A 27,560-nucleotide genomic window follows, 5' to 3' on the forward strand; every position below is an offset into this window, starting at 1 on the left:
TGAGGCTCGGATTCTATCGCGAGACTCGGATTCTATATAAGGAGCCGCGCGTCGCCGCCATTTTCACACGTGCATTGAGATTGATAGGGAGAGGACGTGGCTGGCGTCCTCTCCGTTTAGACTAGAGTACTAGAGACACTTGATTTACTAATTTTGGGGAGCATATTAGGAGTACTACTTGCTGATAGTGTGACCAGTGACCACCAGTTTAATTAATCCGTTCTCTGCCTGAAAAAAAACGATACACAGTGTGACACAGTCACATACCATATCTGTGCTCAGCCTCAGTGTGCTGCATCATATGTAATACTGTATATCTGACTGTGCTGAGTGCTCACTGCTCACACAGCTTAATTGTGGGGGAGACTGGGGAGCAGTTATAGTAGGAGTACATATTTTAAGTACAGTGCACACTTTTGCTGCCAGAGTGCCACTGCCAGTGTGACTGACCAGTGACCACTGACCACCAGTATATTGTGATTGTCTGCTGACCACCAGTATATTGTGATTGTCTGCCTGGAAAAGTTAAACACTCGTCGTGTGGTGTTTTTATAAACGCATTCTGCTGACAGTGTCCAGCAGGTCCGTCATTATATAATATATACCTGTCCGGCTGCAGTAGTGATATATATATATTTTATATCTCATTATCATCCAGTCTATATTAGCAGCAGACGCAGTACGGTAGTCCACGGCTGTAGCTACCTCTGTGTCGGCAGTCGCTCGTCCATCCATAATTGTATACCACCTACCCGTGGTGTTTTTTTTTCTGTCTATCTTCTTGATGCTAGTAGCTTACTTTAGGAGTCTGCAGTGCTGAGCTGACAGTGTCCAGCAGGTCCGTCATTATATAATATATACCTGTCCGGCTGCAGTAGTGATATATATATATTTTTTATCTCATTATCATCCAGTCTATATTAGCAGCAGACGCAGTACGGTAGTCCACGGCTGTAGCTACCTCTGTGTCGGCAGTCGCTCGTCCATCCATAATTGTATACCACCTACCCGTGGTGTTTTTTTTTTTCTATCTTCTTGATACTAGTAGCTTACTTTAGGAGTCTGCAGTGCTGAGCTGACAGTGTCCAGCAGGTCCGTCATTATATAATATATGCCTGTCCGGCTGCAGTAGTGATATATATATATTTTTTATCTCATTATCATCCAGTCTATATTAGCAGCAGACGCAGTACGGTAGTCCACGGCTGTAGCTACCTCTGTGTCGGCAGTCGCTCGTCCATCCATAATTGTATACCACCTACCCGTGGTGTTTTTTTTTTTTCTATCTTCTTGATACTAGTAGCTTACTTTAGGAGTCTGCAGTGCTGAGCTGACAGTGTCCAGCAGGTCCGTCATTATATAATATATACCTGTCCGGCTGCAGTAGTGATATATATATATTTTTTATCTCATTATCATCCAGTCTATAATAGCAGCAGACGCAGTACGGTAGTCCACGGCTGTAGCTACCTCTGTGTCGGCAGTCGCTCGTCATCCATAAGTATACTAGTATCCATCCATCTCCATTGTTTACCTGAGGTGCCTTTTAGTTGTGCCTATTAAAATATGGTGAACAAAAATGTTGAGGTTCCAAAAATAGGGAAAGATCAAGATCCACTTCCACCTCGTGCTGAAGCTGCTGCCACTAGTCATGGCCGAGACGATGTAATGCCATCAACGTCGTCTGCCAAGGCCGATGCCCAATGTCATAGTACAGAGCATGTAAAATCCAAAACACCAAATATCAGTAAAAAAAGGACTCAAAAATCTAAAATAAAATTGTCGGAGGAGAAGCGTAAACTTGCCAATATGCCATTTACCACACGGAGTGGCAAGGAACGGCTGAGGCCCTGGCCTATGTTCATGGCTAGTGGTTCAGCTTCACATGAGGATGGAAGCACTCAGCCTCTCGCTAGAAAAATGAAAAGACTCAAGCTGGCAAAAGCACAGCAAAGAACTGTGCGTTCTTCGAAATCCCAAATCTGCAAAGAGAGTCCAATTGTGTCGGTTGCGATGCCTGACCTTCCCAACACTGGACGTGAAGAGCATGCGCCTTCCACCATTTGCACGCCCCCTGCAAGTGCTGGAAGGAGCACCCGCAGTCCAGTTCCTGATAGTCAGATTGAAGATGTCAGTGTTGAAGTACACCAGGATGAGGAGGATATGGGTGTTGCTGGCGCTGGGGAGGAAATTGACAAGGAGGATTCTGATGGTGAGGTGGTTTGTTTAAGTCAGGCACCCGGGGAGACACCTGTTGTCCGTGGGAGGAATATGGCCATTGACATGCCTGGTGAAAATACCAAACAAATCAGCTCTTCGGTGTGGAAGTATTTCAACAGAAATGCGGACAACATTTGTCAAGCCGCGTGTTGCCTTTGTCAAGCTGTAATAAGTAGGGGTAAGGATGTTAACCACCTCGGAACATCCTCCCTTATACGTCACCTGCAGCGCATTCATCATAAGTCAGTGACAAGTTCAAAAACTTTGGGCGACAGCGGAAGCAGTCCACTGACCAGTAAATCCCTTCCTCTTGTAACCAAGCTCACGCAAACCACCCCACCAACTCCCTCAGTGTCAATTTCCTCCTTCCCCAGGAATGCCAATAGTCCTGCAGGCCATGTCACTGGCAATTCTGACGAGTCCTCTCCTGCCTGGGATTCCTCCGATGCATCCTTGCGTGTAACGCCTACTGCTGCTGGCGCTGCTGTTGTTGCTGCTGGGAGTCGATGGTCATCCCAGAGGGGAAGCCGTAAGACCACTTTTACTACTTCCACCAAGCAATTGACTGTCCAACAGTCCTTTGCGAGGAAGATGAAATATCACAGCAGTCATCCTGCTGCAAAGCGGATAACTGAGGCCTTGGCATCCTGGGCGGTGAGAAACGTGGTTCCGGTATCCATCATTACTGCAGAGCCAACTAGAGACTTGTTGGAGGTACTGTGTCCCCGGTACCAAATACCATCTAGGTTCCATTTCTCTAGGCAGGCGATACCGAAAATGTACACAGACCTCAGAAAAAGACTCACCAGTGTCCTAAAAAATGCAGTTGTACCCAATGTCCACTTAACCACGGACATGTGGACAAGTGGAGCAGGGCAGGCTCAGGACTATATGACTGTGACAGCCCACTGGGTAGATGTATGGACTCCCGCCGCAAGAACAGCAGCGGCGGCACCAGTAGCAGCATCTCGCAAACGCCAACTCTTTCCTAGGCAGGCTACGCTTTGTATCACCGCTTTCCAGAATACGCACACAGCTGAAAACCTCTTACGGCAACTGAGGAAGATCATCGCGGAATGGCTTACCCCAATTGGACTCTCCTGTGGATTTGTGGCATCGGACAACGCCAGCAATATTGTGTGTGCATTAAATATGGGCAAATTCCAGCACGTCCCATGTTTTGCACATACCTTGAATTTGGTGGTGCAGAATTTTTAAAAAAACGACAGGGGCGTGCAAGAGATGCTGTCGGTGGCCAGAAGAATTGCGGGACACTTTCGGCGTACAGGCACCACGTACAGAAGACTGGAGCACCACCAAAAACGCCTGAACCTGCCCTGCCATCATCTGAAGCAAGAAGTGGTAACGAGGTGGAATTCAACCCTCTATATGCTTCAGAGGTTGGAGGAGCAGCAAAAGGCCACTCAAGCCTATACAATTGAGCACGATATAGGAGGTGGAATGCACCTGTCTCAAGCGCAGTGGAGAATGATTTCAACGTTGTGCAAGGTTCTGCTGCCCTTTGAACTTGCCACACGTGAAGTCAGTTCAGACACTGCCAGCCTGAGTCAGGTCATTCCCCTCATCAGGCTTTTGCAGAAGAAGCTGGAGACATTGAAGGAGGAGCTAAGACAGAGCGATTCCGCTAGGCATGTGGGACTTGTGGATGGAGCCCTTAATTCGCTTAACAAGGATTCACGGGTGGTCAATCTGTTGAAATCAGAGCACTACATTTTGGCCACCGTGCTCGATCCTAGATTTAAAACCTACCTTGGATCTCTCTTTCCGGCAGACACAAGTCTGCTGGGGTTCAAAGAACTGCTGGTGAGAAAATTGTCAAGTCAAGCGGAACGCGACCTGTCAACATCTCCTCCTTCACATTCTCCCGCAACTGGGGGTGCGAGGAAAAGGCTCAGAATTCCGAGCCCACCCGCTGGCGGTGATGCAGGGCAGTCTGGAGCGACTGCTGATGCAGGGCAGTCTGGAGCGACTGCTGATGCTGACATCTGGTCCGGACTGAAGGACTTGACAACGATTACGGACATGTCGTCTACTGTCACTGCATATGATTCTCTCCCCATTGAAAGAATGGTGGAGGATTATATGAGTGACCGCATCCAAGTAGGCACGTCAGACAGTCCGTACTTATACTGGCAGGAAAAAGAGGCAATTTGGAGGCCCTTGCACAAACTGGCTTTATTCTACCTAAGTTGCCCTCCCACAAGTGTGTACTCCGAAAGAGTGTTTAGTGCCGCCGCTCACCTTGTCAGCAATCGGCGTACGAGGTTACATCCAGAAAATGTGGAGAAGATGATGTTCATTAAAATGAATTATAATCAATTCCTCCGTGGAGACATTGACCAGCAGCAATTGCCTCCACAAAGTACACAGGGAGCTGAGATGGTGGATTCCAGTGGGGACGAATTGATAATCTGTGAGGAGGGGGATGTACACGGTGATATATCGGAGGATGATGATGAGGTGGACATCTTGCCTCTGTAGAGCCAGTTTGTGCAAGGAGAGATTAATTGCTTCTTTTTTGGTGGGGGTTCAAACCAACCCGTCATTTCAGTCACAGTCGTGTGGCAGACCCTGTCACTGAAATGATGGGTTGGTTAAAGTGTGCATGTCCTGTTTATACAACATAAGGGTGGGTGGGAGGGCCCAAGGACAATTCCATCTTGCACCTCTTTTTTCTTTCATTTTTCTTTGCGTCATGTGCTGTTTGGGGAGTAGTTTTTTGAAGGGCCAGCCTGCGTGACACTGCAGTGCCACTCCTAGATGGGCCAGGTGTTTGTGTTGGCCACTAGGGTAGCTTAGCTTACTCACACAGCTACCTCATTGCGCCTCTTTTTTTCTTTGCGTCATGTGCTGTTTGGGGAGTAGTTTTTTGAAGGGCCAGCCTGCGTGACACTGCAGTGCCACTCCTAGATGGGCCAGGTGTTTGTGTCGGCCACTAGGGTCGCTTAGCTTACTCACACAGCTACCTCATTGCGCCTCTTTTTTTCTTTGCGTCATGTGCTGTTTGGGGAGTAGTTTTTTGAAGGGCCAGCCTGCGTGACACTGCAGTGCCACTCCTAGATGGGCCAGGTGTTTGTGTCGGCCACTTGGGTCGCTTAGCTTAGCCATCCAGCGACCTCGGTGCAAATTTTAGGACTAAAAATAATATTGTGAGGTGTGAGGTGTTCAGAATAGACTGAAAATGAGTGGAAATTATGGTTATTGAGGTTAATAATACTTTGGGATCAAAATGACCCCCAAATTCTATGATTTAAGCTGTTTTTGAGGGTTTTTTGAAAAAAACACCCGAATCCAAAACACACCCGAATCCGACAAAAAAAATTCGGTGAGGATTTGCCAAAACGCGTTCGAACCCAAAACACGGCCGCGGAACCGAACCCAAAACCAAAACACAAAACCCGAAAAATTTCCGGCGCTCATCACTAATAAACACATCCACACAAGAAAAAGCCTCTGACCAGGAATATTACCAGAGCAACCGGGTGTGCAAGGGTCAACCTGTGTTGTGTGGCCCGGGAATCGAGACCAGGGTTACGTTCGGAACCAATCCTGCCCAGCTGTGGTGTGAAAGGCCTGATAAAGTCTGGTGGGGGCCCAGGGCAATGAAGGTGTAAGGGTCCCCACTACTGAAGTTACTGCACAAGCAATACCCTCCCCCCCCCGACACACACACACACACAGAACCTGATCACTGCGGAACAATGCCGGAGCAGCAGAGGGCTCACAGTCACTACCTTGCGGAATTACCCTATCCTGACACAGAGATGCTCCTCTGCGGCTGCTGTTAACAAACATATGAGCCGCCAAGGGGAGATTAAAAACGCACACTGTGGGGGCCCAGGACTGCTTCAGTCGTAATCTGGGCCAGTCTCCATGCGTCCTAGTTAGATGATGCACTGGCAGACTCAGGTCTAGCATGGAAGGCGGTGATTCAGGAATAACCCGGGTCCATGCTGTGGTGTAAAAGGGGTAAGTATATCTGAACACGGCTTGAAACCCAGCTTCAAACAGTGTCCAAAATACCAGGTCAGATCCGGGCTTTTGGTCTGAATGCAGTTTAAAATAGAAAGTAAATTATGGAACATTTTAACATTAACAAATATTCTGTGCACTATATGGCTGGCAGAACACCTAATGCTGTCATTCTCTTTAACCACACATGGTCCAATTATGTGGAGGTCAACCCATAAATCAGCAGATGATTGGAACTAGTCTGCCTGCAGCCCTCATTTTTTCTGTCTGTTTGGAGTAATGGTGTCTGTCGATAGTCTGTACTGGTTACAACGCAGTAACAGAATAGTGGTGAGCAGATCTCAGCAAGTCCAGTTACTTATCACAGAAACATCTCTGAAGACAAACATTCCTTCTTTAGGTATTTTACAGGCTCTTGCAGGTCAAACGTTAGAGATGGCTAGGTAAAAATGTATCATCTCTCTATATAATGCTATTGAAAAACTGAGCCAAAAAGTCTGCTGAACATAGATAATACAAGCTACTAAAAACAAATCTGAATGTTATCCCAGGAACAGCAGGCTTCTAAAATGCAATAAGACAATGCTGGAGAATTTCGCTGTGCTGGCACATCTCCAGATAGCTTCTATTATTACACACTGCTCTGACATACAATTATTTCACAGCCTCTCTTTCACTCTGTGTTTTTTTTTCTTTCTTTTTTAACAGCTCGTCACACCAACAAAGTAGACGTTAGCCACTTCTCACTATTATCTTGGGAGCAGCTAATGTTTATATGCTAAATTTCAACCTGAGCCCATGCTTATAAGATCAGAAAGGGTTCTTCTATTCATCCTAAATCCAATATTACAGTAAAAACAGTGATATGTTCATTGCGGGGGAAAAAAAAGACAAAGAAAAGAAAATTGCACAACATAACAATTTACCATTCATTTTAACACTGAGATTAACCGGATGATGCTTTGGGACATTACTAAAAATATGCATAGCAGTAAGGGTTACCGCCAGAAGCCCATCCAATGCATGTGGCAGGAAGCACTGTTTCAGCTATATATCAGTTCTGTGATTACTTTCTCTGCCTGCACACATACCTTTTCTAGCAGCCGGTCAATAGCCATACTCACTATAAATTAATTTAGAGTTTATGTAAAAATGGTTATAAACAACCTATGCCAGGGGTTTCAAAACCTCTACCCTCAAGGCATCCTAGCAGGCAAAGGTTTTAAAGGTATCCATGGCTCAGCACAGATGGTTAAATTATGTTGACTTAGGTACTAATTAAGTCACCTGTGGCCAAGCATGGATATCCTTAAAACCTGGACTTTTGGGGTGCCTTGAGGACAGCGTTTGGGAACCTCTGGCCTATGCAATATACCATTTTTAAAGGAAGGGAAGGGGGAGAAAGGTGGGTGGTGAATGGCATGGCATATCATAAGTAAAGTAGCTAAGGGGAGGGAAAAGGTAGAAAGTTAGATGGTCTGTGGCAGAAGTGTAAATTGGGTACATGTCAAAGAAGGGAATTAAATAACAATCACAGAACTCATTTTATCCACTGATCTGGCAGAGTTAATAATAATAATAATAATAATAGTCACATATTACATGAAATGGACATACCAGACTCTATTAGAAACAGACGGAAATCGAGGAGTAGTTGAGATGCTTCCATTCAGTCGCTAGCTGGTAAGTGGCTGCAGAAAGCATGTGTACAACTAGCCTGTTGTGATAAGACGCCATAGGGGTAACAATTGGTATGACTGAAAATTTTAACTTAAAGCCTTGCCAGAATTCAGAAACATTTGGTCAGCTTGATGAGGAGACACATGCCCTCTGAAGGGCATCCCAGCCAACGTCTACCTAGGAGTGCGGGCACATTATACTATCTGTATAGGATTTAAAAAATTTTTTTAAATACTGACAAAGGTTAAGCTTGAGAAGGTGTTCTCTCTGAATTCAGAGAAGTCCTTGTCTGTGAGGGTCTGCCAAGCTCAATCTCCAAGGCCACCTCATGAGGATCACAGGAAAATTGTCATGAAATTTCCAAAACTAATAAGGTAGAAACCGTGCCTTCTGCTGAGGCTTGTCGAAGACCCAGTAATTCTAAACCAGAGAGAGGTCTGAGCTGAAGGGTCTGGAAATAAATTGTGAATTCAAAATTTAGCCTGAATATCTGTGAAGGGAGACAATGTGTTGTCACAAGTAATATGGTTCATATACGATGTCACCAACCAATCAGGGACTAAGCAAGGTTGGAGATAATACTGGTGGGTTCACAGTATTTATTGTACAGTGTCATGATCGGGGATCACTTGGAGAAAATTGTAAATTAGCCAGCAGGCGCAGTACCATATTATAAAAGAATGGGAATGAAGAGAAGTTTTGGGACATGCAGCTTCCATCAATGACCACACTCTAGCAGATGTAGGACAATGCCATAAAACGCAAGCTGCACAGTCATTTCATTTTTTGCAGGTGTCAGTTGTTCCTAGTGGGACTATTATATCAGAAGTATAGTGAGAGTCAGTAACACTAATACAGTTTAACAATCATTTATTTACAATATCATTGACAAGAATTAAAATATACTTATCAACGTTCCTTAAGGCAGTTATACAGGACAATCAGAGTCCTAGCATAAGGTGTGGTCCCAGGGAGCCTCCTGTCGCTGTGTAGCGCCTAGGTCTTGTCAGTCACAGAAACTCCTTTCCCAATCTCAGATCTCAATGGAGGCTGCCATCAGTCTGACGTGACCCTCTATTTAACCCAGAATTCTGAGAGGTGGTCAAGGGATCATATCTCCATACACGTCATTGGAGTCCCTGGTCACTTGTACAATATTGTGAAATCTATTGTTGTATTGAATTCTAAGTGGCCTTTTACCTTTGCGTATTTTAGATGTCTAGGCCACTTGATCAAAGGTAAACTATTTGTTGACCATGAATAGACCTATGGTCTGGGCTATTATGTAAGCTAAAAAGGAGAACAATTAATAATAATGTCTGTTCCAGCAAGATCTTCACCGGCCCAGGTATTTAAATATAGGTCCAGAAACTCCATATTCTGAAAGTAAGGTTATAAGAACAGACCATGCAGATCAATTTCTTCTAAAAGACATGACATTTATAACATTTCACAACTGGTTCATATTGTTGTAGTTTTATCGTAGTGGATAAGAAGAATAGTCTCCCATCAGAGGTGGTAGAGGCTAAGACAGTAGAGCAATTTAAACACGCTTGGTATAGCATATGAATATCCTTACAAACAAAGGTTCAAAAGGGTTAAGATTACAGAAAGGATAAAAAAAAGGGGGCCAACTAGATGGGCCAAGTGCTTCTTATCTGCTGTCAAAGTATATCTAAAGATATAACATAGGGAGCAACCTTGCTTCCTGCCAATAGTGATACATAAGGGGAGGAAGTCACTAAAATGGTTGGAGGATGATACAAGGTTGATAGTCTGTCCATGAACCTAGTCTCATTATTTAAAAATTTTACAGCCTTACGAAAAACATTTATTCCTGTAACAATAGCACAGGCCTGAAAAACTGGGGTAATTGAAAATGGTCTGCAATTTTAGGACTGATTCGTATGGTTCTTGGCATGCTGATTTCAAATATGGCCACCTAATTTCTCTATCACACAAGTTATTTTCAGAAAGTGAATGTTAGAATATATGGGGAAATAGCACAATAAGTATTCTGGTTGAAACATATCACATATCTATTTGCAAAAAAACATTAAAAATTATTTTAAGCACATTTACAAGTCCTTATACTGCCTCCCCCCCCCTCCCTCAAAGCTCCTTTTGGTACTTTTTCTCTTGTAGACAGTATGGAGTTCTTCTCTGTGCAGAATCCAACAGTAGTTCACAACGATGTTGATGTTCCACCTATACTTGGTATCTGCATTCCATCTCCTTGATAGCTTGACGAAATCTTTTCCCCGGCTCTTCACTTACAGCACCAAGATTTTTGGGGAAATAGTGTAACAAGGGAGGAGGGGTGGGGGGGGGTCCAATTAGGGTAAAATCTGAAGACACAAGAAAGTTGTTTTTTCGCTTTTTTTTTCTTCTTCTTCTTGTTTCTTGGTATCGACGTTTATTTCCCCTGGATATCCAATTAGCTCGCTTCTTTACCATCCAATTTTTTTTTATTTTTCATGCAAAAACACATAGGGCGGTATTCAATTCTTTTCACCCCCTTCCACACCCATTCTGTTTTTGCTGGCAGGCGTGGTATAATCATTTCAGCTCACTACCCCCCGGAGTAGCGAGGTCACCCAACCCTTTATGCAGCTAAACCTGATTTCTATGGGTGCAATATGAGCGACAATTGGGATCACTTTAGAAAGGAGATTGGGCGTGATATATCATTTGAATACCGTTCATAGAATTTGCGAAAAGTCGGAGACCTTGGTATTTATGTGGCCACGATCATGGAAAAAATGTCATTATAGCGCTTTGAAAACATTTTAAGTACCCTAATTTTAAGTGTGTCATAGAAGACATGGTGATGAAATACAAAGACTTGGGTTTTTAGATGAGTTTAAAGGTGCACTGGCTGCATTCTCATTTAGGATGGTATCCTATTAGCAGTGGCTATTTACCTCGCCCAGGGATATCCAATTAGCCCTAATGCAGGCACTTGCTGGGGATTTTGTAGGCTGACGAAACCAAATCCGCGATAATAAGCCTTTTTTGTTTTAAAGCTAAATACAGTTATTCTGGAAGTGCTGAAAATAAAAATTTTACTTAGCGGAAAAAATGTTATGTGATGGAATTTTTTTATATGTTTTCTGAAAATAGCACCCAAAACCTTATACATGTATTATTCATTTTTTTATTTGTAAATGTCATTGTTGCTATGGCGATACTTGGTAAATAGGCATCACCATGCATATTGGCAGCAACAATTCCTTACGGTGGGTACACACTAGTAGATATATCTGCAGATCAACTGATCTGCAGATATATCTATGGACGGATCGGGCAGTGTGCTGTGCATACACACTGCCCGATCCGTCGGGGACTGACGTCATGAACTGGGCGGGCGTGTACACACGCCTGCCCAGTTCAGCTGTCAATCACCGCCGGCCGCCGCAGCATGTGTACGGGCGGTAGGCCGACCGCCCCGTACACACACAGCGACGCGCCAATATATCGGTAGATATATTGGCCGTCGGCTGTGCTGCGCGGCCGACGCGATACGTCTGTGAACGACGGAGTTCACAGACGTATCGGCCGTACACACTGGCCTACGGTCCCGCGATATATCGGCCGTTCAAGAGAACGGCCGATATATCGACCAGTGTGTACGGGCCTTTAGATGTACATTGCAAACCAAAAGTTAAGCCTACTGCAGATGAAAACAGCAACAGCTATTTATCCCTTTGTTGAACAAGGCCTTTTGGTAAACCTAGGAGTACATGAAATAGTGATAGACTTCTATAGGATAGGCAGTCACTTAATGAGCATCAGTCCCACAACACAGAGAAAATGACCGTAGTTAAGGGAAGAGTCATCAAAGAGCCAGATGAAGAGAAGTTTTTTTGCAGACTACAGTGTTTTCATCTCTTCTCCAGATACATCCTTGGAGAAAGTACCTATTAAGACACAAGCCACTTGTTCTATATGGAACAAATCTAGAAACCTTTTATATTCTTTGTAATTATAATTTCCGTCTACATTGCACGTACATTTTCCCTTTTGCAAAAATACACCATGTACAATTAAATATAGAAAAAGAGGTACTTTATCTTTATATTATGGAGAATATTTGAAGATGTTTTTAAAAGGACATTGTAACCACTTAACAGATGATTTTTCTATTCGAAACCATTCTAAGTTTTTTTTTTAAAATTGTATTTAATATTGTTTAAAAGGTATTTTTTTTTAAATCTAAATATATAAAAATTTTTATCATGCACATCTGCAGAACGATCTAATAAAAAACTGGGGGACACAATGGGGCGGCGCGGTCGCATGTGATCTGACCATGCCAGTTAATTGGTTGAGTGCTCTCAAGTGTACAGTATACCGGCTTATGGCGACCCTATAGATCAGTGATTTTCAACCTTTTTTTACTCGCGGCACACCGAACAATATTTTAAAAGTGCCAAGGCACACCATCCGTTACCCCACAGAAAAAAGCAAAACACACACATTGGCCCTCACAGTAAAAAAAATAAATCCACACATACATTGGCCTACACAGAAAAAACAATCACATTGCTCCCCACATAAATCCTATTGCTCCACACATAAATCAATCACATTTCTCCCCACACAAATCCTATTGCTCCCCACATGAATTATTCACATTAATCCCCCCATAAATCCCTAAATTCTTATTCTCCCCACATAAATCCTATTGAAATCCTATTGTTCCCCACAGGAGAAATAAAGTAACAAATATTATTATCAGCTGTCCTCCTCCCTGTCACTCAGTGGCGGGGGTTGTTCATAGTTTAGTGCTGCGAATACTGAGCAGCGGGCGGTCGGGCAGGTGTGGATGTGGGTGGGCAAGGAAAGCTGTGGATGCGGACGGGAACTGGAAGATGTGTATGCAGGCGGGTGGGCTGGCTGGGTGGTGAGACGCGGTGGCTGTGACCTCTGATATCACATCGTTTTCAAGGCATAGGTCATGGCCGGAGCACGACTGATCTTCTAAGAAGAGCTCGGGCCAACAGTTCACTCTGAAGGTGCAGGAAGCTGCTCTGGCTCCGCGGCACACCTTGCAACTGGTCGCGGCACACTAGTGTGCCACGGCACACTGGTTGAAAAAGCCTGCTATAGATAGCTGTCCTAAATAAACTCTGATCTTCAGTCAAGTGGCTCAATGTTGATAGTGTGGTGTCAAGTGGCTCAATGTTGATGGTGTGGTGTCTATAGTAGTTGTGATGATATCAAGCCATCTCACTGCTGGTCTTCCCCTTTTTCATTGGCCTTCAACTTTTCTGAGCATAATGTCTTTCTCTCAGGATCCCTTTCTTCGCATGATGTGTCCAAAATAGGAAAGGCGCAGTCCTGACATTTTTGCTTCTAGGGAGAGCTTAAGTTTTATCTCATCTAATACCAATTGATTTGTCCTTCGTGCAGTCCACGGTATATGTAACATTAGTTTCCAGGGCCATAATTTAACAGCGGCAATAATCTTCCCATATGATGTTACTGAAAAACCATAGCTTTAACAATTCCTATCTTTGTATGCAAAGACACATCTTTGCACTTGAATATCTTATCAATATCCCTCATGGCTGTTTTAACAAGTGCTATTTGTATTCGGATTTCTGTTCTGCTTGCTGCTTTAGTGTTGAGCAATCCTAGTAGGTTAAAACGATCTACTATTTCAATTTCTTCTCCACTAAGGTTGTCATTTGTTGAAAACTTTGGGCCTGATTCAGAGTTGATAGCAGCAGTAAATTTGTTAGCACTTGGGTAAAACCATGTGCACTGCAGGTGGGGGCAGATATAACATGTGCAGAGAGAGTTAGATTTGGGTGGGGTGTGTTCAAACGGACATCTAAATTGCAGTGTAAAAGTAAAGCAGCCAGTATCTACCCTGCACAGAAACAAAATAACCCACCCAAATCTCTCTGCAAATGTTATATTTGCCACACCTGCAGTGCACATGGTTTTGCCCAACTACTAACAAATTGCTGCGATCAACTCTGATTTACCCCCTTTGTCTTCTTCACATTACGTTACATGCCCATTTTCAGACTATGGGGGTCATTCCGTGGTTTGTTGCTGCGGTGCGAACGGGTCTGCAATGCGCATGCGCGGCGGCCGCACTGCGCACACTCGACGTTGCCCGGCGGGTTACGCCGCGGCCAACGAAGAAAGCGGTCGCAGAGCCGACCGCAAGAATATTGACAGAAAGAAGGCGTTCCTGGGAGTCACCAGACCGTTTGGAGCCGTTTTCAAGGAGTGGTGAAGAAAACGCAGGCGTGTCCAGGAGAACGGAGGGCGGATGTCTGACGTCAAAGCTGACCCCAGCATCGCTGAGTTCGTCGCACAGGGTAAGTATGTCCAGGGCTAGTCTTGTTCTGCTTTAAAAAAATTTTAGCTTAGAAGGGCGGCACAAGCGATCGCAGCCCTGCTAAGCTAAAATACATTCCCCCATAGGCGTGGACTAGTTGATCGCAGCAGCAGCAAAAAGTTGCTGGCTGCTATCAACTCGGAATGACCACCTATATTCTTTGATTTTAATTAGTAGCTTTTTTAGATCTTCATTTTTTACAAGCAATGTGGTATCATCAGCAGAGCGTAGTTTATTGATAAATCATCCACCAATTTTTGCACCCTGCTTTTCTTTGTAAGGATTATGTGTGTATACCTTTTCTCTTTTTCTTTGTAAGGCCCTGAATCTCTGATGATTTTTACTCCATACAGGTTGAACAGATATTGTGAAAAGATGCAGCCTTGTTGTTCACCTTTGCCGATTTTAAACCAATCTGCTTCTCTTTGATCTATTCAAACAAAGGCTACTTGATACACAGTATGTACAGATTCTGAATGAGGATAAAGGGGGTTATTCAGAGGTGAATGCAGCCAGATCTGCGTTCATCTCTGCACATGCTAAGATTCGCCCAGCACAGGCCAAGGCCGCCTCCTGATGTGACCAATCTGATTGCGGACGCATCAGAACTATGGTTGACCACTGGCAGCGCAGCCTTGCTGCTGTGTGTGACGTCTCGCAGCCGCCCCCACCCCCCCCAAAATGGTGCCGGCCCGCCCCTGTTCACTCTGTCCCTCCCAATGCCACTTCGCCGCCCTGCAAATGCCCACCATTGTCGATCATGTTGCAGTCGCATTCAGCCGCTGTATGACTGCTGCGCATGTGCAGTTTGCTGTCATCTGCAAACTGCGATGCAGGCCGCGAATGACCCTCAAAGTCCATTGAAGCTATTAGCAGACTGCACACAGACATTAAAAATATTACAGACATTAATAATATTAGCTACTGTTGCACTGCTGTATTTCGCTCAAAGATAGAGCTACTGTAGTTATAATCTAATTACATAGTCACCTGAGGGTTGCTTATAGGGAATTAAACTGTATTTTAATTAAACAGAACATACCAGCTCACTACAAGATTTGTTGCTTTGCAGAAACAGCAGTTCTATAAGCCACTCTAATTTATTAGAATTTACTTGCCTACATGATCCCTCACTAAATACACCACTTACAGTCATACTATACAACTGTGTGATACTTACAGATGGGATGCAGTGAATATACTGGCCGTCAGTATCCCGGCGTTAAGACGGGCTGCCGCTGTAGGTATACTGACAGCCGGTATCCCATCTGTCAGTAAAATATACCGTCACAGACAACATGGCACTAATTCCATTGACCTTTTTTTTTTGCCAAAAATGCTTTTTCGTCACAATGCGATGTGGCCAGGATGCATCAGTAGAGTGTGCTGATTAATTTGATATGCCACACTTGTATATCTGTGAGCGACTGAGTCTCTGAAACTGTATACAAAGTGCTACAATGTAGCAGCCGCAGCTTCTTTCCTCGTTATGCTCCATATACAGACTTAATCACACACAATACAAGTGTCATATTAAATTAATCAGCACAGTCTCTTGGTGCGTTCTAGTCGAATTGTGTTGCGACTAAGACACATTGGCCCTCATTCCGAGTTGATCGCTCGCTAGCTGTTTTTAGCAGCAGTGCAAACGCTAAGCCGCCGCCCTCTGGGAGTGTATCTTAGCTTAGCAGAAGTGCGAACGAAAGGGTCGCAGCGCTGCTACAAAAAAAAGATTGTGCAGTTTCAGAGTAGCTCGAGACCTACTCCTAGCATGCGATCACTTCAGACTATTTAGTTCCTGTTTTGACGTCACGAACACGCCCTGCGTTCGGCCAGCCACTCCTGCGTTTTTATCTGGCACGCCTGCGTTTTTCAGCACACTCCCCGAAAATGGTCAGTTACCACCCAGAAACACCCACTTCCTGTCAATCACTCAACGATCAGCTGTGCGAATGAAATGCGTCGCTCGAGCTTGTGTAAAACTGCGTCGGCTTTTGTGAAAGTGCGCAGTGCGCACCATACGCATATGCAGAAGTGCCGATTTTTACCCTGATCGCTGCGCTGCGAACAACGGCAGCTAGCGATCAACTCGGAATGACCCCCATTATCGGCAAAACAGATGCTTGACACTAGCAGAGTTCCACAGGACCTGATGGCTCACTAATGCGAGGCACCTCATGCTGCGTGTTGTATTGAGGCTAGATGAATGAGGACACAGAAACCATAATCAATTAAGGTAGAAAACATTATAGTATGAGTAGCATAGCATATTAAAGAATGTGACATATCGATAGCTACAGATTATTACCAATATAAAAAAGATACCTAGTGATTAAGCACAACAGAGGCAAGATTATCCCAGTGGTGAGAGAACAGGAAGGAGGAAGGATGGCCAAATCCTGGGACCACAGCACAGTCATATACAATAAAACTAGAAAAGTAAACACGCAAAAGAGTTAAAGGCTTGGTGGGCGAGAGAAACATAGGGGCTCATTCAGATCTAAATCGTTGCTGTGCAAAAGCGGGCGATTTTTGCACAGCGGGCGATAACGTCCTAACAGCGCATGCGTATACACTGCAATGCGCACGCGCGTCGGACATCAATGGGTAACACCGGTCAGCATTGGGATTGTGTGAAAAATCCGTTCGCACAGGGGTTCGCAAGGTGATTGACAGGAGGAAGCCGTTGTGGGTGGTAACTGACCATTTACTGGGAGTGTTCGGGAAAACGCAGGCGTTCCCAAGCGTTTTCAGGGAGTGTGTCGGACGTCAGCTCCGGCTTCGATCAGCCGGATTCTATCGCACTGGAAGAGTCCAGGGCTGCGCAGAGAATGCACACAGTGGATATTTGTAGCTCAGCGTACACATAGCGTCTTGCATGGCGAAAATACACTCCCACTGTAGGCGGCGACTATCTGAATGCAAGACAGCAAAAAATGCAGCTCAGCGATCAGATCTGAATGACCTCCATAAACCATACAAAATTAGTTTTTATATACACGCCTGGGCGCATTTTTCCTGAAAATAACAATTTTAGAATAAAAATTGCACTTGCTCTGAGGGTCACCAAAGAGGACATTGATGAATACGCTTGTCAGTGTGTAGCTGAATAGAAGGGTGTGTCCACACCTAGAGGCTGTCCTTTGCACAGAGCCCAGATAAGGCTGGAGCTTTCAGAGATGTTGCCCATAGCAACCAATCAGATTCCAGGTATTATCAGTGGAATCTGATTGGTAGCTATGGGCAACATCACATCTTAAATAGAATTCCCATCTTAGTAAATTTACCCCAGGACTCTGAAAGCTCCAGCCTCACCTGGGCTCTGTGCAAAGGACAGCCTCTAGGTGTGGACACACCCTCCTATTCAGCTACAGATCCAATGTGTTTGGAGGCTGGGAAGCCGGTTTCTACAGGAGGTAGGGAGAAGCCTAAAATAAAGACGATGTGGCAGCCTACCGAGCCAGGCCGAAGCCTCTGCTATCCCAGCAGGTAGCAGGCTGGATGGAACTTGTGAGTGATAGGACTGAGACTTTTGTGAGAGACATTAGGTATATGCAATAGCGGGCGAATCGCGTCATTTAATCCGCCCCTGTATAATTCGCCCGCTATCGCCAGCCGCAGCCCTGTCGCCGGGACCCTGAATTCACCATATTCAATGTATAACTGATTCGACCCACCCCCAGGCGGATTACGGCCAATCGGCGAGTAGTGGGAGTACTGAATTCGCCTTCCCGCCGAAAGCAGCCCTTTATTAGGGCTTGTTTGCTGCGTGCTCTGCAGCCATTTTGTGAACCTGCAGAGAGGTGTGAGGAGGTGCAGAGCTAGCAATTTGGTTGTTTGCTGTGGATATCGTTTGGACACCCCAGCAGGCTTTATTCCAGGACAGTCAGGAGGATTCCTGTTACCCGGAGGAGAGCCATTTTAGGAGCTTTTACTACATTTGTAGGTAAGTACCACATGTGTGTCTGGTGTTGCATGTATGTGTTTGTGTAGTGGGGGTTGCCATGAGGTGTACATGGGGTGTTTGTGTATGTGTGCATGTGTGCAGGTATGTGTATAGCCCCTTGCTTGTGTTGCTGCATTTTTTGGGGGAGACTTGTGTTTTGGGGTAGTTTTTCACGTTTTTTTTTTTATTCTTTAATTGACTTTTTTGGGTCTTCTATTAGCATTGGTGTACCTCCTGAGTGTGTTGGGATGCTTTCTGGCCATTTTGGGGTGATTTGGAGCAAGTTTAGTCGACAGCCTGGTCGACCTGTGCTGTAGACTGTTTGGCAAACATGTGTTTTCCCGCCTAATTTTGCTGTGGTGTACCTCCTGAGTGTGTTGGGATGCTTTCTGGCCATTTTGGGGTGATTTGGAGCAAGTTTAGTCGACAGCCTGGTCGACCTGTGCTGTAGACTGTTTGGCAAACATGTGTTTTCCCGCCTAATTTTGCTGTGGTGTACCTCCTGAGTGTGTTGGGATGCTTTCTGGCCATTTTGGGGTGATTTGGAGCAAGTTTAGTCGACAGCCTGGTCGACCTGTGCTGTAGACTGTTTGGCAAACATGTGTTTTCCCGCCTAATTTTGCTGTGGTGTACCTCCTGAGTGTGTTGGGATGCTTTCTGGCCATTTGGGGGTGATTTGGAGCAAGTTTAGTCGACAGCCTGGTCGACCTGTGCTGTAGACTGTTTGGCAAACATGTGTTTTCCCGCCTAATTTTGCTGTGGTGTTCCTCCTGAGTGTGCTGGGATGCTTTCTGGCCATTTTGGGGTGATTTGGAGCAAGTTTAGTCGACAGCCTGGTCGACCTGTGCTGTCGGCAGTTTGGCAAACATGTGTTTTCCCGCCTAATTTTGCTGTGGTGTACCTCCTGAGTGTGTTGGGATGCTTTCTGGCCATTTTGGTGTGATTTGGAGCAAGTTTAGTCGACAGCCTGGTCGACCTGTGCTGTCGGCAGTTTGGCAAACATGTGTTTTCCCACCTAATTTTGCTGTGGTGTTCCTCCTGAGTGTGCTGGGATGCTTTCTGGCCATTTTGGGGTGATTTGGAGCAAGTTTAGTCGACAGCCTGGTCGACCTGTGCTGTCGGCAGTTTGGCAAACATGTGTTTTCCTGCCTAATTTTGCTGTGGTGTTCCTCCTGAGTGTGCTGGGATGCTTTCTGGCCATTTTGGGGTGATTTGGAGCAAGTTTAGTCGACAGCCTGGTCGACCTGTGCTGTCGGCAGTTTGGCAAACATGTGTTTTCCCGCCTAATTTTGCTGTGGTGTACCTCCTGAGTGTGCTGGGATGCTTTCTGGCCATTTTGGGCTGATTTGGAGCAAGTTTGGTCGACAGTGTGGGTCAGCCATTTTGTGTGGGTCAGCCATTTTGTGTGGGTCAGCCATTTTGAGTGGGTCAGCCATTTTGTGTGGGTCAGCCATTTATACATGTATGTATGTATGTATGTATGTATGTATGTATGTTTATTTTTATTTTATAACAGAGATGTCAAAGGACAAGCAGACCCGATCCGCCCCTTCCCCCACCCCCTCGGATCTATCCCTTCATAGCAACGAGGAGTGGGAGCCAACCCAGGAGGCGGATACGACCGACCAGGCATGTAGTGACCAGCCGCGGTCGTCAAGGGCCCATGAGAAGTCCAAGAAAAAGCCTAGTAGAAAGGTACTAACCACACCTGCAGACACAAATAGCATCAAACTTTCTTTACTGTAGTTTGCGCAATGCCATGCACACCTACTGGAATATGTGCGCAATGCCAGGGATACTGACACTCACAGGTACATACCGATCTTATTATTATTTTTTTTTATTTTTTTTAATCCCTAAAGGCAAGAAGCCAGCCAGAGGAGCAGTCGGAGGAGGAAGCCTCTGGTGAAGATGCAGGACAGAAAAAGGTGCGTGGACCCAGATATACTGAGGCGGAAAACTGTACCTTAGTGGATTGCGTTGACAGGTCCTACGACGATTTGTATGGATCAAAGGCACAGACAACATCAGCTAGGGCTAAGCGAATCATCTGGGAATCCATTGCCAATCAAGTCACTGCAATATCTGGAAACCGCCGGAGCACCAGAAATTGCTTGAAGCGGTACAGTGATTGCCGCAGACAGACCAAGAAGAAGATGGGGATTCAGCGCCGACATGAGACAGCTACGGGAGGTGGCCCGGCTCTCAATCTGAAGTGGCTACCCTGGGAGAACGTTATTAGAAGGCGCATGAACCCTGCCATGGTCGAAGGAGTTTGCGGAGGTGTGGACTCCAGCCGTCCTGCTGGCTTTCCCCAGGAGGAAGAACCGCCCAGAAGACGGAAGAAGGCGGGAGACCAGCCGTCCAAAAGGAGGTCTGATGGTAAGAATACATTCACATGAGCTGTACTTCCCTTTAAAATGTTTGTATGTGCTAAATGTGTTTTTTTTTTTTTTTTTCAGACAGGCCTGCCCAGAGGACATCACCTGCGCACAGGACATCGCCAGCGCACGGACCGTCACCTGTGCAGCAGGCATCGGCAGCAGCGCGCGGATCAACTGCGCCGCAAGCATCGCGAGCACACAGATCGTCACCTGTGCGCCACAGTTCGTCATCGCGCAGTTTGTCACCTGTGCACCAGACGACGTCAGCGCACAGACTCTCACCTGTGCGCCAGACACCGTCGGCGACCACACCACAAGATGGGCGCCAAACTACAGCTCCTGCGCGCAGGCCATCACCAGATCGTCGTCTCTCCAGGAGCTCTGGGACTGTGACTGAAGAGCCTCAAGACACAACCCTTGTGGACCCATCACCCGATCTGTTTGAGTCTACAGGGTTAACAGACGAAACTTTTCTTGGGTTTGAGGACAGCCGTGCAGACGTATCCAACCAGACCCTTGAAAAGTCTTCCGAAACGAGGACAAGTGGAGCTCCTGGAGCAGCGGCATCACAGGATGGAGAAGGTTTGTATTTATTTTGTGTGTGTGGGAGGGTGGAGGGGGGGGGGGGGGGGGTCAGCAGTTGTGTAAAGTTTATTAACTTTCCCAAAAAAATTATTTTGCAAACAGTGGTGCCACGAACCAGCAGCGGACTAGCTTCGGGGATTGGTTCCTACTTCAGGCCGGATCTCCTACAGGAGTCGTCAGAGGATGACGAGGTGGAAGTGCAGGAGGCTCCAGTTACTACATCCCTGCGTGAGTAAATTGAATTGTGAGCCTTCAAAAAAATGTATGATGAATGTGTATAATATTGTCTAATTTTCTTTTCAGCTGCCCAAATCCAAGTTGTGGCAGACATCCAGGAAGGGCAGAATCCCTCAACTGTTCAGAGGGTTCACACCCTGGCATCAGAGATTGGGACACGCCAGGATACATACACAAATGTCGTGGGAAGCAGACTGGACAACATTGAGAGGACAATGGAGAAAATGGCAAACAGTCTGCTTGAACTGCAAAAGACTCTTTCCGACAGCACGGCCACAATACTACAGGTCAGAATGCAAGATCATAGGGAGAGTATGACCGTACTTAACATTCTGGCCGAATCCATGACCCGGCTCGTGGACAACACTGCATGTCTGGCAGCAAGCAATAAAAACATGTCGGAGAGTCATCGACACTCCTCATCCAGCCAACAGGTCATCGCAACCACACTGCAGATGATCTATGATAAGCTCCCAGGAACAGCTAATCAACACGCTGGTGATCCACCATATCCGCCGTCGCAAGCCACAAGGACGCCTCGTACCCTTCCTCAAGTCCCATCCCAGTACAGACAGTCACAGATGTACCAGGGATATACAGGGATGTACCCCACCCCCCAGATGCCTCCACCACCGGCCACACAATCTTCAGCAGCATGGGCACAGAGGACCAGTCAACATACTCCCCAGCCTCCCAGGACATCCACGCCCTATCAGGGGGAAGAAGAGGATCCGGACAGACTTCCACCATAAACCCGGTCGTATTGTTTTATTTATTTACAAATGTTTTTCATGTATCCCTTTCTTCCCCTCCCATTAGTTTGTTTTTTTTCTTACTATTTTCTGTGTTGGGCTTCCCCACCCGTGACCGGGTACTACCAAGGAGCTTTGTGTAGGCATACATGCGCGGGCATGTATGCGGGCGCGTGTGGTAACGGATGAAAGCTGTATGATGGGCCAAAGAGCTATTCTGATACCACTTTTTTCTTCCAAAAATCCTTTTTGTAATGGTGTACAGTAGGCTTTAATTGTGTGAATTTACTATTCACTAGTCTGTGTTTTTGTCTTCTTCATAGGATTGGTGGGGAAAAATGAAGTGGACGGCATAAGTTTGTGTTGTGCGTACCAAGGTGAGTAGAACCATGTTTCAATCAAGAAACTTTGAACCGCATGCCTCTGTAGAACCACACAGTCCAGCAATGGGTCATGCTTGGCTGTGTTGTTCCACAAATGTTAGCGTGTCAAAGTGCTGACCACTGACGCCACTCTTTCACTTTGAACCGCATGCCTCTGTAGAACCACACAGTCCAGCAATGGGTCATGCTGGGCTGTGTTGTTCCACAAATGTTAGCGTGTCAAAGTGCTGACCACTGACGCCACTCTTTCACTTTGAACCGCATGCCTCTGTAGAACCACACAGTCCAGCAATGGGTCATGCTGGGCTGTGTTGTTCCACAAATGTTAGCGTGTCAAAGTGCTGACCACTGACGCCACTCTTTCACTTTGAACCGCATGCCTCTGTAGAACCACACAGTCCAGCAATGGGTCATGCTGGGCTGTGTTGTTCCACAAATGTTAGCGTGTCAAAGTGCTGACCACTGACGCCACTCTTTCACTTTGAACCGCATGCCTCTGTAGAACCACACAGTCCAGCAATGGGTCATGCTGGACTGTGTTGTTCCACAAATTTTTAGTGAAAAGAAATGAACATGAGTTTAGTGTGTCTTTACTTTAATATACTTTTTTTTCTTTTCCCCACAGATATCTATATACACAAGAAAAGAATGTAAAGAAGAACAAACTACTTTTTTGTTTTAATTAACTTTCAAACTTTATTAAAAAATTTTCTTCAATAAACTTTTAAAAATAGAAGTTTCCTGTGGTTTTTATTAAAATTTGTAATGCATTTGAATTGTACGTAAGTAGATTGCCCAGGGAACATCAAGGGAACTGTCTCTTCACATCCACACCACTTAGGAAGGATACACCGGAAGACCTGTGGAAGAGAACAGTATGAGCTTCCAGATATGGGTAATAGTGTCACCCTGGGGCTGGAAAAAGAGGTACATACAACAGTCCACACAACACAAGCGGGTTGCAGCGGCCCAAATGCAACCCTCCTGCACTTGCATCACTACACATCCAAACATTCCCTAGCATTGCTGTTTCAGGGAATGTTTGGATGTGCAGTCTTGCAAATGCCGGAGGGCTGCACTTTGGATATGCCGGGGTGATTTTGGACAAGGGAGTTTTGGTCAATACATCTCACCTGAGGGGGGTTGTCTGCTACATGGCGGAGGGTCAGGTCCACATCACCAGTAGGGTCACCCATGGAACATCAGGTGAAATGTCGTGTCTCCTCACATCCACGCCACTTGGGAAGATACATCGCAGGACCTGTGGAAGAGAAAAGTTTGAGCATCCAGATATGGGTGATAGTGTCACCCTGGGGCTGGAAAAAGAGGTACATACAACAGTCCACACAACACAAGCGGGTTGCAGCGGCCCAAATGCAACCCTCCTGCACTTGCATCACTACACATCCAAACATTCCCTAGCATTGCTGTTTCAGGGAATGTTTGGATGTGCAGTCTTGCAAATGCCGGAGGGCTGCACTTTGGACATGCCGGGGTGATTTTGGACAAGGGAGTTTTGGTCAATACATCTCACCTGAGGGGGGTTGTCTGCTACATGGCGGAGGGTCAGGTCCACATCACCAGTAGGGTCACCCATGGAACATCAGGTGAAATGTCGTGTCTCCTCACATCCACGCCACTTGGGAAGATACATCGCAGGACCTGTGGAAGAGAAAAGTTTGAGCATCCAGATATGGGTGATAGTGTCACCCTGGGGCTGGAAAAAGAGGTACATACAACAGTCCACACAACACAAGCGGGTTGCAGCGGCCCAAATGCAACCCTCCTGCACTTGCATCACTACACATCCAAACATTCCCTAGCATTGCTGTTTCAGGGAATGTTTGGATGTGCAGTCTTGCAAATGCCGGAGGGCTGCACTTTGGACATGCCGGGGTGATTTTGGACAAGGGAGTTTTGGGCAATACATCTCACCTGAGGGGGGTTGTCTGCTACATGGCGGAGGGTCAGGTCCACATCACCAGTAGGGTCACCCATGGAACATCAGGTGAAATGTCGTGTCTCCTCACATCCACGCCACTTGGGAAGATACATCGCAGGACCTGTGGAAGAGAAAAGTTTGAGCATCCAGATATGGGTGATAGTGTCACCCTGGGGCTGAAAAAAGAGGTACATACAACAGTCCACACAACACAAGCGGGTTGCAGCGGCCCAAATGCAACCCTCCTGCACTTGCATCACTACACATCCAAACATTCCCTAGCATTGCTGTTTCAGGGAATGTTTGGATGTGCAGTCTTGCAAATGCCGGAGGGCTGCACTTTGGACATGCCGGGGTGATTTTGGACAAGGGAGTTTTGGTCAATACATCTCACCTGAGGGGGGTTGTCTGCTACATGGCGGAGGGTCAGGTCCACATCACCAGTAGGGTCACCCATGGAACATCAGGTGAAATGTCGTGTCTCCTCACATCCACGCCACTTGGGAAGATACATCGCAGGACCTGTGGAAGAGAAAAGTTTGAGCATCCAGATATGGGTGATAGTGTCACCCTGGGGCTGGAAAAAGAGGTACATACAACAGTCCACACAACACAAGCGGGTTGCAGCGGCCCAAATGCAACCCTCCTGCACTTGCATCACTACACATCCAAACATTCCCTAGCATTGCTGTTTCAGGGAATGTTTGGATGTGCAGTCTTGCAAATGCCGGAGGGCTGCACTTTGGACATGCCGGGGTGATTTTGGACAAGGGAGTTTTGGTCAATACATCTCACCTGAGGGGGGTTGTCTGCTACATGGCGGAGGGTCAGGTCCACATCACCAGTAGGGTCACCCATGGAACATCAGGTGAAATGTCGTGTCTCCTCACATCCACGCCACTTGGGAAGATACATCGCAGGACCTGTGGAAGAGAAAAGTTTGAGCATCCAGATATGGGTGATAGTGTCACCCTGGGGCTGAAAAAAGAGGTACATACAACAGTCCACACAACACAAGCGGGTTGCAGCGGCCCAAATGCAACCCTCCTGCACTTGCATCACTACACATCCAAACATTCCCTAGCATTGCTGTTTCAGGGAATGTTTGGATGTGCAGTCTTGCAAATGCCGGAGGGCTGCACTTTGGACATGCCGGGGTGATTTTGGACAAGGGAGTTTTGGGCAATACATCTCACCTGAGGGGGGGTTGTCTGCTACATGGCGGAGGGTCAGGTCCACATCACCAGTAGGTTCACCCATGGTAGAGTTGGATAAAAGGATCAAATATTTGCGGGAACCCAACAACAGGATAAAACGGGGTAACGAACTGTACAAACATGGCCTGGGGATATACATCAACAGGATGTAAAACTCTGAAATACATAAATGAAGAGGTTTTTTTAAAAATATTCCAATGTCAGTTTACACGATAATACAAATGTCAGTATACTCACAGGCAACTGCAAAATAATTTTGGATCAATGTCCGCCGGGAATCCTCTCCTTCGTCCATACCCACCGGTAGAGCAGAAGACCGGTTCCCGCGTCGGAAAGCACTGCGACGAAGAGTCACCGGCAAACGGTTTGCGACACATATGTTGTGTAAAATACAACATGCATTTACCATGCCGCAAACCTTCGACGGTGAGTACAAAAGAGCACCGCCGGAAGTGTCTAAACATCGAAACCGGCTTTTAAGTACACCGAAGGCACGCTCAATTACTCCCCTCGATGCAATGTGTGTCTCTTGGTAACGTTTTTCTGCTCTACCAACAGGATTAGACAATGGGGTCAACAGCCACGGTTTGTTTGGATAACCCGCATCGCCTATAGAAAATATAAAAAAAATGTTAGGTACTTGTAAAAAATAATAAAAAAAAATAATAATAAAATAATAAAAAAATAAAAAAATGAAAATACATACCTAACAGCCAGCCACCAGGCATGTTTCCTGTTTCAAACTTGTCAAACAGCGATGACTGGCTTAGGATGAAGGAGTCGTGAGATGATCCAGGAAATCCCACAAAAATGTTCAAAAATCTCATGTTTACATCACAGACCGCCTGCACGTTCAGGGAATGGAACTGTTTTCGGTTCCGAAAACAATCCTCTGAATTCCGTGGCGGTCTGATCTGCACGTGGGTACAGTCAATCGCGCCCAGCACATTGGGAAATTTGTATTTGTTGAAAAAGCCTAATTTGATCTCACGACATTCGCTGTCCGTCTCTGGAAATGTGATGTACTGGATCGTCAATTTGCGGAAAGCCCTAATGACCTGGGTTATACAGCGCGACAGTGTCGACTGTGAAAAACCGCATGTTTGAGACAGTGTAGGCTGGAATGTGCCTGACGCCAAAAAATGTAACGTCCCCAGCAGTTTCTGAAAACCGCTGATTGCACGATTTGCCCGTGCCCGAGGTTCCAAGTCGGCCTCCAACAGAGCGTACAGCGAATATATGTCGCGAGTCGATAAGCGATAATTTTGTATCACCTCGAACTCGCTGAGATCCTCCAGTTCACGCCTAGTGCGATACTGGCGTGGACGTGGAAATGAAACCCGCAATACTGGCTCACCCAATGCAGACATTTGCTGACCTGGATCCTGATGTTCATCAGCACTTTCTTCCTCCATCATGCTTGCAGCCAGCATGAACATCACAATCTGGTCAGAAAAAGGCTCCATCATTGTAGTCAGTACAAAAATAGGAATGTGTTTTAAAACGCAGGAATTTTCCTAAAAAAACGATTCCACAGAGCTGACTGTAAAATGGCTCCTTCTCCCTGTAGTCTCAAACCTGGGAGTGAGGAGATAGGAGGGGCTTTGCAGAAGTGTATCCTGGGAAAAACTGTGGAATCATGGGTAAATTTCCCTCAGGAGATTGAAGAAAAAAATATTCCTTTAAAAAATCAATTAAATAATACTTGTGAAGCAAAAAAAGACAAACCAAGTAGATAATCCTTTCAAATATAAATAGATATGCTACTAGCAATCCTCAAATATCCAAAAAAAACATGTACTAAAAATTTTTTTTTAGATCCCGCCAGTCAACTGAGGCGGACTGAAATAGGCGAATTTGCGG

The 27,560-nt window shown here is 45.9% G+C and overlaps 2 protein-coding genes and 2 long non-coding RNA genes across 30 annotated transcripts in view; 1 reads left to right on the plus strand and 3 right to left on the minus strand.

The window, feature by feature from the left end:
- CAMK2D (calcium/calmodulin dependent protein kinase II delta) overlaps positions 1-27,560 on the minus strand; it is a 430,831-nt gene that overhangs the window by 224,401 nt on the left and 178,870 nt on the right. The window lies entirely within an intron of this gene.
- LOC134916078 (serine/arginine repetitive matrix protein 1-like) lies at positions 17,842-23,274 on the plus strand. The gene is made up of 7 exons (XM_063920181.1): positions 17,842-18,197; positions 19,714-19,892; positions 20,060-20,579; positions 20,660-21,163; positions 21,269-21,394; positions 21,470-22,532; positions 23,164-23,274. The coding sequence occupies exons 2-6, from the start codon at positions 19,716-19,718 to the stop codon at positions 22,153-22,155; spliced, it is 2,013 nt and encodes a 670-aa protein (XP_063776251.1). The 5' UTR covers positions 17,842-18,197; positions 19,714-19,715; the 3' UTR covers positions 22,156-22,532; positions 23,164-23,274.
- On the minus strand, positions 23,214-24,447 carry LOC134916095 (uncharacterized). Its single transcript, XR_010177401.1, has 3 exons — positions 24,073-24,447; positions 23,672-23,799; positions 23,214-23,398 (listed from the first exon to the last, which is right to left on the minus strand). It is a non-coding gene; the product is annotated as an uncharacterized LOC134916095 (long non-coding RNA).
- Positions 25,652-26,602, minus strand: LOC134960616 (uncharacterized). The gene is made up of 3 exons (XR_010187798.1): positions 26,404-26,602; positions 25,935-26,306; positions 25,652-25,853 (listed from the first exon to the last, which is right to left on the minus strand). It is a non-coding gene; the product is annotated as an uncharacterized LOC134960616 (long non-coding RNA).

This window comes from Pseudophryne corroboree, chromosome 1 (genome assembly GCF_028390025.1).
Source record: "Pseudophryne corroboree isolate aPseCor3 chromosome 1, aPseCor3.hap2, whole genome shotgun sequence".
NCBI classification, from domain to species: Eukaryota; Metazoa; Chordata; class Amphibia; order Anura; family Myobatrachidae; genus Pseudophryne; species Pseudophryne corroboree.

Excerpts from the sequence above, each read along its gene's own strand:
- LOC134916078 (XM_063920181.1), top strand. The coding sequence starts at position 19,716 with ATGTCAAAGGACAAGCAGACCCGATCCGCCCCTTCCCCCACCCCCTCG. Across the intron at positions 19,893-20,059 it reads AGAAAAAGCCTAGTAGAAAG|GCAAGAAGCCAGCCAGAGGA; the intron begins GTACTAACCACA and ends TAATCCCTAAAG. Across the intron at positions 21,395-21,469 it reads TCCAGTTACTACATCCCTGC|CTGCCCAAATCCAAGTTGTG; the intron begins GTGAGTAAATTG and ends TTTTCTTTTCAG.